At 52.9% G+C, this 17,398-nt stretch overlaps 4 protein-coding genes across 4 annotated transcripts; 3 read left to right on the top strand and 1 right to left on the bottom strand.

The window, feature by feature from the left end:
• Window positions 1-3,052: 3,052 nt before the first annotated feature.
• COCVIDRAFT_99476 (hypothetical protein) lies at window positions 3,053-4,049 on the top strand (the record flags this gene model as incomplete). The annotated part of the gene is made up of 2 exons (XM_014701080.1): window positions 3,053-3,908; window positions 3,976-4,049. 2 exons carry the CDS (start codon window positions 3,053-3,055, stop codon window positions 4,047-4,049), a joined length of 930 nt encoding a protein of 309 aa, XP_014556566.1.
• A 684-nt stretch (window positions 4,050-4,733) lies between these two features.
• COCVIDRAFT_99539 (hypothetical protein) lies at window positions 4,734-5,571 on the bottom strand (the record flags this gene model as incomplete). Its single annotated transcript, XM_014701079.1, has 2 exons — window positions 4,734-5,279; window positions 5,404-5,571. 2 exons carry the CDS (start codon window positions 5,569-5,571, stop codon window positions 4,734-4,736), a joined length of 714 nt encoding a protein of 237 aa, XP_014556565.1.
• Window positions 5,572-10,613: 5,042 nt separating this feature from the next.
• COCVIDRAFT_99649 (hypothetical protein) lies at window positions 10,614-12,056 on the top strand (the record flags this gene model as incomplete). Its single annotated transcript, XM_014701078.1, has 1 exon — window positions 10,614-12,056. One exon carries the CDS (start codon window positions 10,614-10,616, stop codon window positions 12,054-12,056), a length of 1,443 nt encoding a protein of 480 aa, XP_014556564.1.
• A 1,009-nt stretch (window positions 12,057-13,065) lies between these two features.
• COCVIDRAFT_26720 (hypothetical protein) lies at window positions 13,066-16,647 on the top strand (the record flags this gene model as incomplete). The annotated part of the gene is made up of 5 exons (XM_014701029.1): window positions 13,066-13,944; window positions 13,995-14,373; window positions 14,423-14,853; window positions 14,919-16,554; window positions 16,607-16,647. 5 exons carry the CDS (start codon window positions 13,066-13,068, stop codon window positions 16,645-16,647), a joined length of 3,366 nt encoding a protein of 1,121 aa, XP_014556515.1.
• Window positions 16,648-17,398: the final 751 nt, after the last annotated feature.

Below are 17,398 nucleotides of genomic sequence, written 5' to 3'. Positions count from 1 at the left end.
CAACGTGGTACAAACGATCAGTTTCTGCGCTCAACCACGTTCCCAGACACCTTCGCATGCCGAAATCATGATTCCATCTGTACTGGTACTGAATTCAGTCCGGATTCCATGGTCAAACAAATGCTTATGCATCTAGACAGCTCTGGCTAGGGTGAAGACCAGGATACTTGCTCCGATTCGAGACGAGAATGCTGGAATTTACGACTTGGGAAGGTTCCTCTTTGCAAAAGAGTGGAACTCTTTATGTTCATCGGCTCGGAACGTCTACTCCATAAATATGAAAACCATGGAGGCGGAGTGCATTGTACTGAGACCTTTCTTCCAGTTACAATTTCTTGTAAGCACTCCACTAGTAGCTGTCATAGCCCAGGCCATGGTGAAGAGGAGTTGAAGCAAAACAGATGCAGGTGTCTCAAGAGGGCTGACAAGAGCGGAACCTGTCGGAACCTCGGCGCGGTTTGTATCCAGCGATCATACAAGAATTGAGTTCACTTGTCTGGTCCCGGTCATTGCGGTCCACTTCCATAAAAGCATCACCGCCCTTTCCCGCGTGGAACGAGTAGTACTTCTCCAAGGAAATGAGGGTAGTGCAGACCAGGGCTATCCTCGCCATCTGCGCCTACCCGCGAACATGGGTTCCTGTCGAGCAGGCCATATCCAGATTATTCGAAGGTGGCATGACGCATGTCTTCTAGATGGCCTCACCAATGAATCGTCATACCAGATCAAGCTTACAGAGTCTATCGAATGTAGTAAGCCAGGGTAGTGGTTGTAGGGAACCCCAATCAGAAGGTGCGCCGGTAATGATGAACTGTCAGCAAGTTGCACAAGCTAGCGAGATGTCGATTGACCAAAGAGACATGTCATTCACCAGCATTCATGGACAGTATTTCTCGAATTTATGCAAATCTGCTGCGCGTAACAACATGCACAAGGACTTAAAGATGAGGCTGAAAAATCGCATATGGGATTTATACCACGAGCCAAGTTTGTTCCGGCTGGGTTAAGAAGTCGAGTCAAAATGCCATGTACTTAGCAGCTGCACGTAGCCGTTAGTCAAGCTAGGATCGGCTCGCGAACAGCGCCGTTGGTAGCTTGTGAGTTAGACGGCGGGATGACGAGTACGGGTCGCTGGAGCAGGCAAAGGCGGGTTGGCCGTGATTGGCAGTGACTCTTGCAAGTCGCCAGTGAGGCGCGGAGACCAAAGATGTTTGTGTACTTTTGATGCGAATGGGTTTCTTTTCGTGTCACTGCTGGCTACGCTGTCGGGAGGGTGGTGGGGGTGTGGTACGGTCTGTTCAATCCATGGCGACGGCTCGGTGATTTATGGTCTCGCAGGCCATGCAACGGGCCCATGAAGCTGGGTTTGTGGTGGTACCCCAGATCGGCAACCGGGTAGGGTATCCGCAGGGTGATGGCGGGCTAGGGGGTGTAGAAGCCGATGTTGGGATTGTGGCACTGGATGAGCGACATGTCGATGGTGGCTGCACTAGACGGACGCGCAGCTAGCACAGGGGCGATGAGGGTGGTGAAGGCAAGGGAAGCAGGCGGCAACACTTTCAGAATGAGGAAGAGGGCGGTCAGCCAAGAGAGGCAGCTGCAGGGGACTACAAGAGGCAAGAGCGATGGAGATGGTGGCTAGGCGTGTGGGTTGTATAAAATGGGCCAGAGTATTCATCGTCGCCAGCACGGTCAGTTAGTTGGCAACCCTCGACCTGAGGTGAGACACGGTCCCTCTCTGCGTCCTTCATCACCGACGGATGACGAGATTCCGGAGTGGCCATCCTCGACTTGCTTTGATTTGCATGCACTGGATATTGGGGTGTGATTGAGAAGGAGGGCCAAGGACAGGTATGCCGGAACACATCGGATCCTTGGGAGGTTGGGTCGTGGATAGATCGACGGCCAAGTGTGGAGAGGGTAGACATGGCTAATGAAGGCATCAGGGAAGCATAATACACAGATACGTAGGCGTTTATCGCCGTGGCACCGCGTATCGCCAGTCTTGTCGCAGGTGGGCGTCGTCAGGGAGTCAAGGCGTCAAGGCATCAAGGCATCAAGGCAGGATACGTACCACTCACCACTGGCCTCTCCCCACCGCCATAAGCAGCGCAGCGGCATTGTGTAACAGGCCCAGAGCAACAGACACACGCCAGCCAGGAAGGAAGGAGGGAACACTCGTCTTAGCGCGACACACCCCAAGGTGAGCAGTTCATTTCGCTTCGCTGCCCCGTTGCTGCCCGGTTCCTGCACCGTTCCTGCCTCGTTCCTGCCTCGTTCCTGCCGCCCCGACTCACAATCCCGGTCGCCCACATGGCTGCCCGGGTTTCTTGTGACGCATCACATTCGTCAATTTACCTGCAACGCCCTCTGCTGCATTTCCACCACATGTTCCGCCCCATCACATCTGCCACTGCTGTCCTCTTTCGACAGCTGTCACCCTTTGCGCATGGACGGGGGCTCCCTTTCTGGCCACAGGACGGAATCGCGGGCGACAGCCGCACGCCCCCGCCGCACTCTGCTCTCCACCAAACCAGTCCGCGCGTGGGGCCCCAACCAGGGCCTGTGTGTGAGCGAGTCCCTGCACCTATCCACTTCGGCCTATATTCTTCGTCATAATGCTATCGCAGCTCTTCTCTTGCTCTACACCACCGCTTCATGAGATTAAAGGGCCCTGGTATTGGACTCTTTCACGCTTGATGAGCATATTGTCGTCATGGCCGAGGGTCAACACTATGCCCTCCACCACTCGGCTTGGATGACCCGGCTGACTCGTGGCTTGTCTTCATTTCCTATATCTTTACTATCAACATCGCCTAGTACCACGTCCATGGCGTCACGCTCCATTGACATTCCTTGCCATTTCTTGCCAGTCATTTCCTGCTTCAAATTACCGATTCAATTTGCTCTTTCTGTCCTTCTTTTTCTCTGATCCTGGCCCCGGCCAACCCCCCACACAATACCCTCTCTCCCACTACAGCAGAGCTAACGCCGACCTGACTCAATCCCTTTATGAATCTCTACTAAGCGAAACAGTTTCGACCTTCATCAGATGCCAAGGGGCTCACGACGAGGACGAGGTAGACATTACAATTCTAGCCGGGCCACCGCTTCCAGGAGAGTCACGTCTAACTCGCCTTCAACATCGCAGTCCCGAACCTCATCGGGCCATACCACTGCACACAACACGGACAGCCACCCGCCACTCAGACGGTCTGCCCGAATCGCCGAATTGCTCAACGGACAATCAGACCGTCAATTGGCCGACACTACATCCTCAATGGCTGACGTTGCGAGACCAAGGGCGCTTGGGGGAAGGTCCCATCGCCCAGTTCATCACCCTGGAAGCGCGCGCACTTCTGGCAATTCAAGATCAGGTCGACTTTCCCTTTCACCCGACGAAATTCGGTACGCCATGGACATTGTAGTGCAACCGCCGCGCACCGCCCAAGTCGGACAAACCATACCTGGCTCCATCATTGTCCGATTACGAACCACCAATGCTGACGCCGATGACGCTATTGCAGACTCGACCAACCTTGTCGCAGTCGCCGCTCTGGTTCCTGCTTCCAGTCCGGCAGACTCACCCGATCCCAGCGCTCTCAATACACTGCTCTCCGGCCGAATCTTCGACACTGTTCACCCTTTTAGCGACGATGAGGCCGACGGCTTCATTGCTTCAATGGACATGGCCGATCCAAACGGCGTGGGCTACATGCGCTTCCCTGAACTTATCATCCGTCAAGCGGGTACATACCGCATACGTATCACCCTGATCCGCATCCGGAATTCCGCATCAGATCCACCAGTCACATCAGCCGGTAACGGCTTGGCGGTACATGCGGTCGATAGCAACCCTATTGTTGTCAGCGGCGGAGGATCAGCCACAAGTACGGCTTCACGCAACGGTAAGTACATGGTAACTACCTATTGATTTTCTTCAGCTTCCTGATATTCTCTCTCCACAATTTACAGGGGGTGACGACATTGATGATGGTGGTTGGCTCGAAGTCCTACGCTCGATTCAGGATAGGCGCCGGTCACGGTAACGCCATTACTTTCGGTTTTACATGTTCTTTGTTGCATTTTTTTTAGTCACATGATATAAATTTTTGTTTGAGAAGACACATTTCCATTCCGACCGCTCTGTCGGTTCAGTTCATTTTTTTTCACTTCTCTTCATGTGGAAATGCCACACGCTTTTTGATGATTATAGGGGTTGTGTTGTACTGAGGTTGCCACTTGGTCGCACCTAAGTTGCACGGGATCTGCACATCCGACGCAACGCTTGTATCACGGTGCTTGCTCGGCTTGCATGCATGGATTGCATTACATGTCGTTTTGTGTTGTTCATGTTTGTTATTCGTGTGTCAAGAACATGAACGCATCAATAAATTTTCCATGCCCAATAAACCTGATTCAAATAATAGTAGACTAGTGTTAATGAAATGCATAGTCGAAACAAGAAAGAAAAGGTGCACAACTTGTTTCCCAGTAAAGAAGCATGAATTCATAGCAGATCGAAAATCGAAAATCCAGAAAAAAAAACAATACCAACTATCTACACCTTCAATCTTCACCAAAAAAACCACTAAGACCCCTACACTCCCCCATGTCCAGCACACATCCGCCTTCAGCCTCTCCTTCACCTTCTCCCCTTTGCACTCTCCCCACACCATCGCTCATCCATCATGTGAAAACCTAAAGCACTACCCACAGCGTCAGCAAAAAATCTACGCAAATTCAAGCTCAGCATTCGGGCTTCCAATACCAATCGAATCACCCGCCGTCGCCGCACCCGCTGCATTCGCAACCTTGCACTCCCTCCACGCAACATGCAACTGATGCGTAAACGCGACGGTCGCATCATCATTACTCATTTCACCCGCGGCATTCGCATTCTTACTCGTAAGCGCAATACGGTTATTAACATTCAGTATCCCATTTGCGCCGCACGGGCTCCAAATCGTCGCCGTCGTCTCCACACTATCTTGCTTGGTGTAGACGAGGCCGTTGGCGAAGGCGCCACCGCCCGAGACGGACATGCGCGTTGTTTGCGTTTTGCCGGCGTCCTCGCTGAAGTAGTAGGTCGTGATGAAGGTGCCGTTTACGCCGTCGTCGAGGCGCGCCCATCCGTGGTAGGTGGCGTCGACCACGGCGTATTGGAATCCGCCTGGGTAGCGGAGGTTTAGGTGGATTTGGCAGTTTTTGGAGCGGTCCGAGGGGACGGTGCCCGGGCCGATGTAGGCTTGGAATTTGTCGAAGCCGTAGGTTATGACCTTTTTTGGGAGAGAAGAAGGGGGTTGTGTTAGTTTTTTTTTGGAGGTTGGGTTGGGGGAAGGATGGGGGGGATAGAAAGGTGCAGTATGGTGAGATGGAACAGAATACGTGTTAAAAGCTTACAGTCTTGTCGGCCGACTTGCTCGTAGAGACGGAGCCCTGGGGACATCCATTGCCAGAGTAGGTAGTATCCGAGATGGTAATATCATTGGGGTTGGGTCCATCAGCCCGCTTCACTGGCGTCGCAGTGGCGAGCAGAGGAAGGAGGAAAGCAGCGATTTTGGAATGCATGGTTGCAAAAAGAAGTTTATACAAGTGAATGGGGGTGGTGAGCTGTAGGGCTTGGAAGTGTTTCGAGAAGAAGTGAAGGACTGGATTGGAATCTGATCTTGCAATGATTCTCAACACAAATAAGGGAAAACTACCTCCTCTTTATACTCTCTCCTCTCTCTCTCTCCGTCTCTGCATCAAATGATACACCAGTATATATTATCCCGCGGCTTCAGATTCCCACCCTGCTTGTTGTCAGGCACCCTGTCCCTTCTCTCTCTCCCGCTTCCCGCCTTTCGACATCACGAGCTGTCAGTCAATATGGATGACTAGAGGTCAAGTGTCGGTTTCTGGGGCGGGGCCCGGGTTCAGTTTCCAATTTTAGGTTCAATTCAAGTGGCATCTGTATTAAGTACTAACCATGTCTTAATCCTCTGCCAAGGTTTAACAAGATGTCTTTTAGATTGAGTGCTCGATGTCGCTGGTAGTCGTGACTGGAGTGGGTATTATATCCACATACGAGCTTCATGACTAAGAGTAACGTAGCTGGAGTTGCAAAAATCAGACATTGACATCGATTCACATCATGATTAGCAGTGCTTTTTCTTCTTCTTCTTTTTTAGTAGCAGTGCAAATGAGACTGGTAATTGTGTGGATGAGGTACATCTGGTGGGGAAATCTGCAGCAGGACCATTGTCTGGTAGGTGGCGTCCTGCAGCGAGACCCTGGAAAAAAACGCGGGAGTGAAGCATTATAGTAAAGATACGAAAAGCTTCAATCGCAGGTAGATTGATTGCATGTCTCCAGCGAGGCTCTGGACCTGCATCATAGTGCTGTCCCGCTTTCTACAGCGCTTAAGAATAAACCTCGGCCGTGTCACGGTAATATACACGGTTGGCAAGGGTAGGGGAGTACCGAAAAAAAGATTCAGGTCTAGGTCAGGTGATATGTCCGGGTGCGGTTGTAAAGGTATCGAACCAGGCGGGAAGCGGACAATAGAAACAAATGCTGCAGGGCTTGGCTGCACGGCCTACTACAAAAAGGAAAACACCTGTCCCGTACTCCGAGTGGTACTAGAATATTTGTGCTTACAGAACACGGTCTCGAATAGCGCGCGGTAATATCGAAGCAATATGGAACGTCTCGCTTAATTGGGTAAATACCGCCATCTTACCAAAACCCCATGGTTCGACATCTTGTCTCCCCCGATTCAATCTGTGAGGTTTAACCGGGATGTCTGGCGTCAACCGTTTGTGCTTATTTTTTTTGTCACCACCACCCTTGCACATTGTTTCCCCACTTAAACTTCCCATATTCAATCTGTTGTCTGGAGAAAACTCCCTGGTCAACGACTTTTCGGTCCCCTTTCCAATTTCCCCCGCAATATGAAGCTACATTAATCGAACCACTGTTTGCGATTCGTTCTCGACTCAGCCCTCAGCTTCTCGGCCATGGTTGTTCGTCTCCGGGTAATTCGAGATACGAAGTCTATACAGTTTCACGTTGCAACCGCGCTATACGACCGGATGATCTTGAGTAAGAGATATAACGTAATAGTCGGTCAACGGATGATACTTTGTGCGGTTGGAGCAAATATGGAGCGGATTTTGGCGCAGCTGAACCAGAATTCAGATATTAAAGGCGATTTCCTGCCATGGCCGATGTGGCCGAGGCAATGGCAAAAGCATAGGTGTTATACGCAGTGGAGTCTAGAAGTAGCTCAAAGTACAAGGTGAGCGCCAAGGCAATATACTCATTTGTAGAAACCCGAACGATTCCTGTATGCGCATATGGAGACTCGTTGTCAAGAATATCAACAACGGCTGGCAATGAGACTGAGAATACACCGTGGCCTGTTGCACCGCAAACACCATGGCGCTCCAAAGCAACCATACTTGGAAGCGAGCGAGATCCCAAGTATGGACATATCGTCAGCCATTGCAAAAAACACATCAGAAGACACCCAGCCACACACTAGCGGAGAAGTGAGTGGAAAGGTATATATGCTTTCCCCTCCATCCATAGCTGAGCATTACTAAAATCGCATACGTAGCCTCATGGCGCTCAGCCAGAAGGTTTCTACGGGTACAACGGCACGTCGCAAGCAAGTGTGAGCTATAAAAAGATCCCAAGAGCGAAATAGAGCTTGCGCCGCTCCCCTCACGTTACGGGTAGTACTAGTACGGGCGAGTGCCTTCGAACAGACGTGTACCGAATAGTGCGCGAAAAAAGATGACAGACCCAGTCACCTGGCGCGTACTGGCCATGCTCCGCGCGATGGTCGTATGGGCGGACTGATGTTGGGGTCGATAGGAAGATATCAATGACATTATGCTGACAACAACGGCGTCGACGACGGCGCCAAGGGTACCGGAGGTGGAGTTTAGTCGCTAAAGGTCCAGCGTACACACGACCGAACTCTGATCTTCTTCGGCTGGCTTGGTGATGTAGATGTAAAGTAGAACAGCGCTTGAAGACCACACAGGTAGCCACATAGGTAAAGCCGCGAATACCACAACGCGCGCCGCCCCCCTTTGCAAGCCAAGTGGTACCCCAAAAAAGTCTCCTAGTGGAGAGAGAGGCCGTCCATGCGTCATCTGAGCGCTCTCCACACGTGGAATCGCGATCTGGGACGGGAGAGATGCAGGGGGCCCAGAACAACCAGGGGGGGTCGGAGGTTCGGGGGTTCGGGCGCAAGTGGACATGGACAAGATTTGAAATCAGTTCCGGTGATACGCTGTCTCTAGGCGTGTGGTTTGACGAGGCTGAGCCAAATATGTCTTGCATGTACGTTGGAGAGACGAAAAAAGTCTTGGTCAAGGGGATTGGGGGGGGGGCCCTAGGCGGATCTCGGCCGGTCGGACGAGTACTCGCCTACTGACGTGACTTGGAACAGGAAGAAAAAAAATCCCTTACGGTACTTTACTCCTGAAGCTATTCCGTATTATGCTTTTCGTATTTCTGGTCATGAACCGCTGGTTTGGGTAAGGTGCACTACTACTTCGGTCTCGGACTTTCTTGCGAGTTTTTTTGTAGTAGTTGTTGGTTCGAGTTTTGCATACCTCTTCCATAAGGTGATGCCAAGGTGATGCCACGGCGCGAACGAATAGTTCATACACATAGTAGCATTTCGAGTGAGTGTGGGTGTGAACTTTGACTGTGCAAGATGGTAGTGCATATGGGATATTTGGAAGTGTGGCTGGCGCGTAGATGTATACTGACATGCAGCCACAAGCCACAGAGAGCATAGGCGAGGAAGAGACTCATAGACAATAAAGCATGGACAGGCGGATGACCGTTAGCCGACGAGGACGACAAGAGGGAAGCCGTTGTCATTGTTGTGGTGATGGTGATAAAGGGGTCATGAGGCTGAAGCATGCCATGTGGGGCTAGCGCCGTCTAGTGGGATCGACCGAGCCGTTAGCGTCCGACTTACGAGAGACCCAACTGACCCACTGATGATTTTCTCGCCGCCCCTTTGGGACGGACCTTGACCGACGATGGTGAAAAGACCGCTCACCGGTGGCCCTTGTGAACGCACGATGATGCTTTGATCCAGGACGTTGTGCGGCTGATCTGCCGCATCATCCGTAGGACTGGACTCCAATCGAGAAGAGTAGCTCTTACATGGCACCCGAATCCGAGGTACGACTCGGCACTCAACATCGGCTCGGCAATGCCAATTACCCACAAGAGCACCGGATCTGGAAGAGAACCATGGTACACGCTGACGTCCATGCATGACTTTGCCAACGCCCCGTTAGGGACGTTGTTCGGAGTGCCTCGGATGCTCAGGATTTGCTGCGACTAGAATTAGCGAAGGGCCAGCCTGCTCTACTCTTCACACGGACACTGTCTTGGGAGTTTTTCGCTCCAGCCACTTCGCTTTCGCTCCGGTTTCCTGCATTGCCACAGTTGGACAAACAGTCTAGTGTTTAGCAGCGAGGCCGCCCTACCATGTGATGGAAAAAGGTTCAAGTTCACTATTCCTTCTCGTCACATCCAGGTGTAAATCGCGGCTCGGCATCGCAGGGTCCTTCGGCTTTGCCGTACATCATCGCCCAGTATGAGGCTTGGGCAAAGTAGACATTGTGGGGAATGAAACGCTCCGCTTCCTTCGCCCGTATTGTATCGTATTTTGCACATCACTGTGGCTATGGTCTTGCGACATTGTCTTTGGCGAGGTGGGGATAGGCGAGTGAGAAGAAGGCTGGCCCAGGCCAGTCTAAAAGGCTTATCATTGCTCAAACGTTAGTGCGAACGCTGTATCCGTAAAGGGCTGGTCGAGCACCCGTCGTAGGCAAGTACATGTTTGTACCCCTGGAGGAGACTATCGAAGTAGTAAACAGCGGGCTGTAAGCTAGTCCTTCTGGGCTAAGCTGCACTCCCAAAAAAGCCAGCCCGACGGTCAAAAATAGCTAGCTCTTTCGCTCAATGACTCGATTGGTCCACGTCGCGAGGGAATCAGGAGAAACACCTCTGTAAACACCAGGGATGACAGCAGGCGGTGGTGGGGAACCAGGTTGTTTTGCGATGCAGTACTAGGGTTATTGGCTCTGACAATTTTCTTATCGCGCGCCTCTTTCCAGGCTCCCTGTCAACGCCCATGAGGTCTCCTTTTCCTTCGAAACTAGAAAAGTGTACGAACCAATTGCTAGTATACGGCGGAGAATAACCTAAATAATGATGTCCATAGCTTCTGATTGGTGATAATGCTTCGATACCTGCAGGTGCCTGAAAAACGACCGGCGACTACAGGCATGACAATTCATCCGGGGCTAAGATAAGGTTTAGTGGACTAGTGCCCTCAGGTACAGCCGCCAAATCCTGCCACTAGAAGAACCGAGCTAACCGACCATGCTTGTGGCGCTTCCCATGACATCGACCTCGAATCAGTCAGTAGTTGAGAAGCGAGACGAGAGCACTGAGCGAAGCCCTTGTTGTATATAAGAACGTCTGCCACACGGCACAACATCTCATCATCAGCACCGGTCTTCACCACCTTCCAATCGCTTCTACCCTTTTGATACTCTCGCTACAACTGTTCTACACGCTCACTCACTATGCGTTCTTACCACCTTCTTGTGGCGACCGCCGCCCTTGTAGCGGCCTCGCCTGCTCCTCAAAACTTCAACGAGCCTAACAACGTCGTCAACGATGTTGCCCAGGGCCCCAAGATGGGTGTTGTTTCCGAGGTCGGCACATACAACCAGGATAAGGCTCTCGCTGTCGCCGCTCAAGCCGGCTCCCAGCCTGCGGCTGCTCAAGCAGCCAAGAGGGATATTGAGGCTCGCTCCCCTACCTTCGGCTTGTGGAACTGGTTCAACTCGGGAACTGCCCAGACCTATAACAAGCCCCAGCCCCAGCAGTACGGCAGCAACCCACCATCTCCTCCTAACCCTGTTTACGGAGCAGGTGGTGCTCTTCCTACCCCTCCTCCTCCTGCTGGTGGCAACCAACCAAGTGGCCCTGCTCCCACCCAGCCTCCTACTCCTGGCAATGCTCTGCCTACTCCTGGAGAGTCATCGACCAACCTTGCTCCCTCTTCTTGCACCCCAGTCGACTGGGTCAACACCTGGGCCTTCACTGCTGACCCAGCCTGTGCTACTCAAATCGAGGTCGGCACCTACTGTGGGTTCATCAACCCTCTCGACCCTTGCGCTGCTCAGCCCAACGCCTATGGACCTCCCACCGTCCCCGACACCGTCGATGCTTTCAAGAACAACGCCGTTTACCACAAGATGGCCAACTCTGCCCAGACTCCTTCCGGCTGGGACAAGGCGTTCACCGACTTGAGTGCCTCCGTCTCCGGCAGCGGATACCTTGGATACTTCGAACTTACCAGCTACGACCCTCTTACCTGCGCCAAGAAGTGTGAGGCCACCGAGACCTGTACTGGCTTCAACGTCTTCGTCGAGCGTGACCCCAAGTGGAACCCTGAGCAGTGCTCTTGCAAGGAGGCTGACTCTGTCGCCCGCTTCAAGTGCACTCTCTGGGGTCAGGATGTTACCAAAGAGTCTGCCACCAACAACGGCCAGTACCAGGCCGGCTTCGAGGTCGTCATTGTCGCTTCCAACGGATACAACAAGAAGAACTACGTTCCGCCTCCCCCTCCTTCTTGCAGCAAGCCCCAATCTTGCGGTAAGCACCTGATCAACCAGCAGCCCTACTGCATCGGCCAGACCACCATCCCCGGACCTTTCGACCCTGCCCTCTGCGCCGCCTACGCCCAGAAGCAGAACGAGGCCAACAGGAAGAAGGGCTGGCTCGCTCAGTGGATGTCCCTCTTCGGCTTCAGCAAGAGTGGCTGCGTCCAGTTCCAGGCTGCCTACCTGGAGAAGAACGGTGTCGGCTTCGGTACTCACTGCCGTCTCTACACCAGGAAGTTCACTCCTGCCCAGGCCAACCTCGACATCAGCATCAACACCCAGAAGAAGTGGGGCTGCCAAAAGTCCTTCATCTTCGACCTTGATGTCAACGCCAACTTCAACTGGGGTCGCCGATAAATGCTGCCCAGCATTCAAAACAATCAGCAACGACTCATGTTCCCGACATGGTGAAGACGCATGAACCAGGAATCCTGATGGAATATGGTGGATGTTAATGAGTAGTTAATGTTTGGTCCCGGAGTTTTCAGCATTTGCTTTCCATGTATATACCAGCTTGACTTTACTTTGGGCCCTTGTCTGCCCGCCGCATAGTCGCTCCTTAAAATCGTTTATAGCACAGCTTGTAGTCGTAATGTATCAATAATTGCATTTGGCAAACCAAAAAAAATCACCTCTTTCTTGCTTTTGCTGTGAATGTGAGATCAAATTGCATGCATGCTCTGGGGTTGGAAAACAGAATGGCGGCCTTTGTGTGTCGCATTTGTGGAAGGAAGCGATTATGTCAGCAAGGTGATTGCGTCAGAGCCTGGATGAACGGAAGGCGGGGGGAAGAAGGCCGAGTGGCATTCCCAAAGAGAGCAGGAATCCAGAGTGTCGGGATGCGCGCCCCACAGCGCGTGATCGCATGGCACGGGCTTGTGGGAACGGTGCGTTCACCCCACTTCTGCACATACGGATCAGCGTGCTCCCAAATCTGAGCAAAGGTAGGCGGCGAGACTCTTAGGGCTGGACACGGCCCTTTTATCTGTTTTGGCGCTCTTGCAATGACAGTCGTCGATAGCGTAGGGTTACTGTGGTACGACATGAGGGGTACGATAAACCTGGGGTTAAAACGTGGGGTAAGTTGTCACGCATAGAGGGGGATTGTCCAAGTGCGGGGAAGCTCACACCCCGTCTCTTCTGATTCGATACAAGGTCAGATGGAGGCATGCGCGGAACGCGGCCCAAAGGTACCACCCCTTATGTACCTTCAAATTGGCTCGCAAACCGTGGCAACTTCAGTGCTCTCCTACACGGCGCTGCGGGAGTCTACAGCTACCAGCCTTGCCATTGTTTTCCAAATCAACTGCCAGCAGATGCGGGCACCGAGCTTCTTCTCTCTTTGCTCGCCTTCTTCCGAGACAGCATGAGGTCCTCAGCATCCTGTCTTGCCGGGTGCAGGACAACCGCTTGTCCGCCGCGGGGCAGTGTGCTTGCTGCCTTGAAGCCGTCAGTTGCAAGAGCAACGCCTGTGTTTCGACGTGACATCCGTTCCAAACACACTGGCATACAGTTTGGCACCACTGGTATACGGAGCCTCACCCGTCCGCTCCCGCTGTCCCTGCAGCAGCACGTCTCCCAGGTCACTGCTATTGCGCGCTATGCATCCCATGCACCGGAGCCGCATGATGAGGAACTGCCCACGTCACCGCCTTTTACAGCAGGCCCCTATTCTAACTTGACCATTGGCGTGCCAAAAGAAAGTTTTCCTAACGAGAGGCGTGTGGCCATCACGCCACAGAATGTCAAGCTCCTCCTCAAGAAGGGCTTTTCCCGCGTTCTAGTCGAGCGGGGTGCGGGGCAAGAAGCCCAGTTCTTAGATGAGGCTTACGAGCAGGCTGGTGCCCAGACTGTGGACCGCCGAAGCGTCTTCTCCCAAAGCGACATCTTGCTCAAGGTGCGGGCGCTCAGCATCGAGGGCAAGGATGCTGAGGTCGATGCCATCCGAGAGGGTGCCACTGTCATCTCCATGCTCTACCCCGTGCAGAATAGGCCGACTGTCGAGCGCCTGGCTTCTCGAAAGGCCACTGCATTCGCAATGGACATGATTCCTCGCATCTCTCGAGCTCAAGTCTTTGACGCGCTAAGTTCCATGGCAAACATTGCTGGATACAAGGCTGTCTTGGAGGCTTCGAATCATTTTGGGCGCTTTCTCACTGGTCAAGTCACTGCTGCTGGAAAGATACCTCCTTGCAAGGTACTTGTCATTGGAGCTGGCGTTGCAGGTTTGAGTGCTATCGCTACTGTAAGTATCGTGTAAGCTTGAGGGAGAAGGCTACTAACCTGAAAAAACAGGCCCGCCGCATGGGCGCAATCGTCCGCGGTTTTGACACGCGCTCTGCAGCACGTGAGCAGGTCCAGTCTCTTGGTGCTGAATTCATCGAAGTTGACATCAAAGAGGATGGATCTGGTGCTGGCGGTTATGCCAAAGTCATGTCCAAGGAATTCATCGAAGCTGAAATGAAACTCTTTTACGAACAGTGTCGGGAAGTCGACATTGTTATTACCACTGCCCTCATTCCCGGAAAGCCTGCCCCTAAGCTCATCACAAAGGCAATGCTCGGCGCAATGAAGCCCGGTTCCGTCGTAGTCGATCTGGCTGCTGAAGCTGGCGGCAATTGTGAAGCCACGGTTCCCGGAGAGCTGGCCAAATATGAAGGAGTCAAGGTTATTGGTGGGTAAAGATACTTGCTGAAGATGTTCGATGCTGACTATATGCATAGGATATACTGATCTTCCATCCCGCTTGCCAACCCAGTCGTCTACTCTTTACTCGAACAACGTGACCAAATTCCTGCTTTCGCTGACCCCAAAGGATAAAAAGGAGAAGTATTATGATGTTGATCTCACTGATGAAGTCACTCGTGGAGCCATTGTCACCTACAACGGTCAAATCCTGCCCCCAGCGCCACGTCCTGCTCCTCCACCGGCTCAGGCCAAGCCTGCCCCGTCACCCGCTGACCAAGTCGCCAATACTGTTGCTTTGACGCCGTGGCAGACTCAGACTAGACAGGTAGCAACTGTGACAGCTGGTATGACCAGCGCGCTTGCCCTCGGAAAACTCACCGGCCCACTGTTCATGTCCAATGCTTTCACGTTCGCTCTGGCCAGTCTTATCGGTTATCGCGTTGTATGGGGAGTGGCACCAGCATTGGTAAGCGATCCTTGCACAAAAGGCGTGTGAAAGACAGAACACTGATATTTTCAACTTCCACTTAGCACTCTCCATTGATGAGCGTCACAAATGCGATCTCTGGAATGGTAGGTGTAGGAGGTCTGTTCGTCATGGGTGGCGGCTACTTCCCGGAAACAATTCCACAAACGCTCGGAGCTTTGTCGGTGCTACTTGCATTTGTTAATGTCTCAGGCGGTTTTGTCATCTCCAAGAGGATGCTAGATATGTTCAGGCGCCCCACGGACCCCAAAGAATATCCCTGGTTATATGCTATCCCAGCAGCCTTGTTTGGCGGAGGCTACATTGCGGCAGCTTCGACTGGTATGGCTGGTCTTGTGCAAGCAGGCTACCTTGTCAGTAGCCTTTTGTGCATGACCTCATTGTCAGGGCTTGCATCACAAACGACAGCTCGCCGCGGGAACATTCTGGGTATACTTGGTGTCTTCTCTGGTATCCTTGCTTCGCTAGCGGCCGTTGGCTTTACACCCGATGTGCTCACACAGTTCGCTGGATTGGCTACGGTGGGAACCATTGCTGGTCTCGTAATTGGACGGCGGATTACTCCGACATCTCTTCCCCAAACAGTGGCAGCGCTACACTCTGTCGTTGGTCTTGCTGCAGTCCTGACTAGTATCGGCAGTGTTCTTGGGCACACTGGTGACATTTCGACCCTCCATATGGTTTCTGCATACCTCGGTGTTCTCATTGGTGGAGTCACATTCACTGGGTCGATTGTAGCCTTTTTGAAGCTGGCCGCAAAGATGAGCTCGAGGCCATTGGCACTGCCCGGACGTCATCTCATCAACAGCTCGCTGTTGGGTGCCAATTTTGCGACCATGGGTGCGTTTTTGGCGTACGCACCAGGCGCGCCTATGATAGGTGCGGCATGTCTTGTGGGCAATGCCGTCCTATCTTTCATCAAAGGTTACACAACAACGGCTGCCATCGGCGGGGCGGACATGCCTGTGGTCATCACTGTGTTGAATGCGTATTCCGGGTTCGCTCTCGTCGCCGAAGGATTCATGCTGGACAACTCGCTGCTAACGACTATTGGCGCTCTGATCGGAGTCTCCGGTTCTATTCTCTCGTACATCATGTGTGTGGCCATGAACAGGTCCCTCACAAACGTCTTGTTTGGTGGTATAGCGCCAACAGCGCAGTCTCAATCCAAGGTTGAAGGGGAGATAACCAAGACGACGGCCGACGAGACAGCCGAAGCCCTTGTCAACGCAGAGAACGTCATCATTGTAGTAGGATACGGAATGGCGGTGGCCAAAGCGCAATATGGGCTTGCTGAGTTTGTGAGTATGCTACGTGCAAAGGGAGTCAATGTGCGCTTTGCTATCCATCCGGTCGCGGGTCGGATGCCTGGCCAATGCAACGTTCTGCTAGCTGAGGCCAGCGTGCCGTACGATATTGTGCTTGAGATGGATGAGATCAACGACGACTTTGCAGACACGGATGTCACGCTCGTGATTGGTGCAAACGACACGGTCAACCCGATTGCGCTGGAGCCCGGTAGCGCAATTGCAGGCATGCCGGTTCTGCACGCGTGGAAGAGCAAGCAGGTGGTCATTATGAAGCGCGGTATGGCCAGTGGATATGCCGATGTGCCGAATCCAATGTTCTTCATGGAGAATACGAAGATGTTGTTTGGCGACGCCAACGACAGCTGTAATGGTAAGTCAAGCTGCAAACTTTGGGTATGAGACTTGTGCTAACGGCGGGTCAGCTATTAAGCGCGCGCTTGAAGAGAAGATCAAGGGGTTGTGAGTCTATATATGTAGATGGGGAACGTCGGGTGGACTGCGAGTGTTTTGGGTATTAGTTGTTGGTGAATGTTTGAAGTGTTTGCACATTTTGCATAATCAATGGCGAAGCGCCAGCCACATAATCGCTGGCTGGGCACATGTGAGACGACGTGATGGCGCACAACCAATGCCCCTTGTCATAACGGCGACAAACAATCTTGTGGTAATTAATCGTCGCTGCCATGGGTTTCCAGTGCGCGAAGGAAGTGGACTCGGGTTGTCGCAGCGACCCTTGATCCTGGTCGTGGGCGGGAGCCGTGTTCCCGTGACTTGTGATAGTTTCAGCAAGTATACATAAGTAAGTATGTGAGATGACTGCTTGGCGACACGCACTGTCAGCCATGTCTAATGCGCAGTGAAAGTGTCCGACGGCCTAGGGCTTACGGGTGGTAAGGGATATCGGAGGGAGCTGTGGTGGGATGATGCATGGAGAGCAGAGCATGGACGGGCGAGGGCGTGATGATGCAGCGAGCGGGACCCCTCGGGCAAAAAGGAGCTAGCGCGGGTGCCTCATCGGCAGCGGATCGCACTTCTGTCACCATCGAAACCTGCCAGCACCTTGTACCCCTCTCTGTTTCTCTGCCCCAAACCTTGCGCTGATGGCCGCCGAGGGCGCCGGACCGCAAGCAGCTCGTCGACTGCCGCTATCAGGCGAATCCGAAGGTGCCGGCCTGGACGGCGAGGGCGCTGGCTGCCATGGCAGGGTTGGTGCA

This window comes from Bipolaris victoriae (genome assembly GCF_000527765.1).
Source record: "Bipolaris victoriae FI3 unplaced genomic scaffold scaffold_43, whole genome shotgun sequence".
NCBI classification, from domain to species: Eukaryota; Fungi; Ascomycota; class Dothideomycetes; order Pleosporales; family Pleosporaceae; genus Bipolaris; species Bipolaris victoriae.
This window is presented reverse-complemented; position numbering and strand designations above follow the sequence as displayed.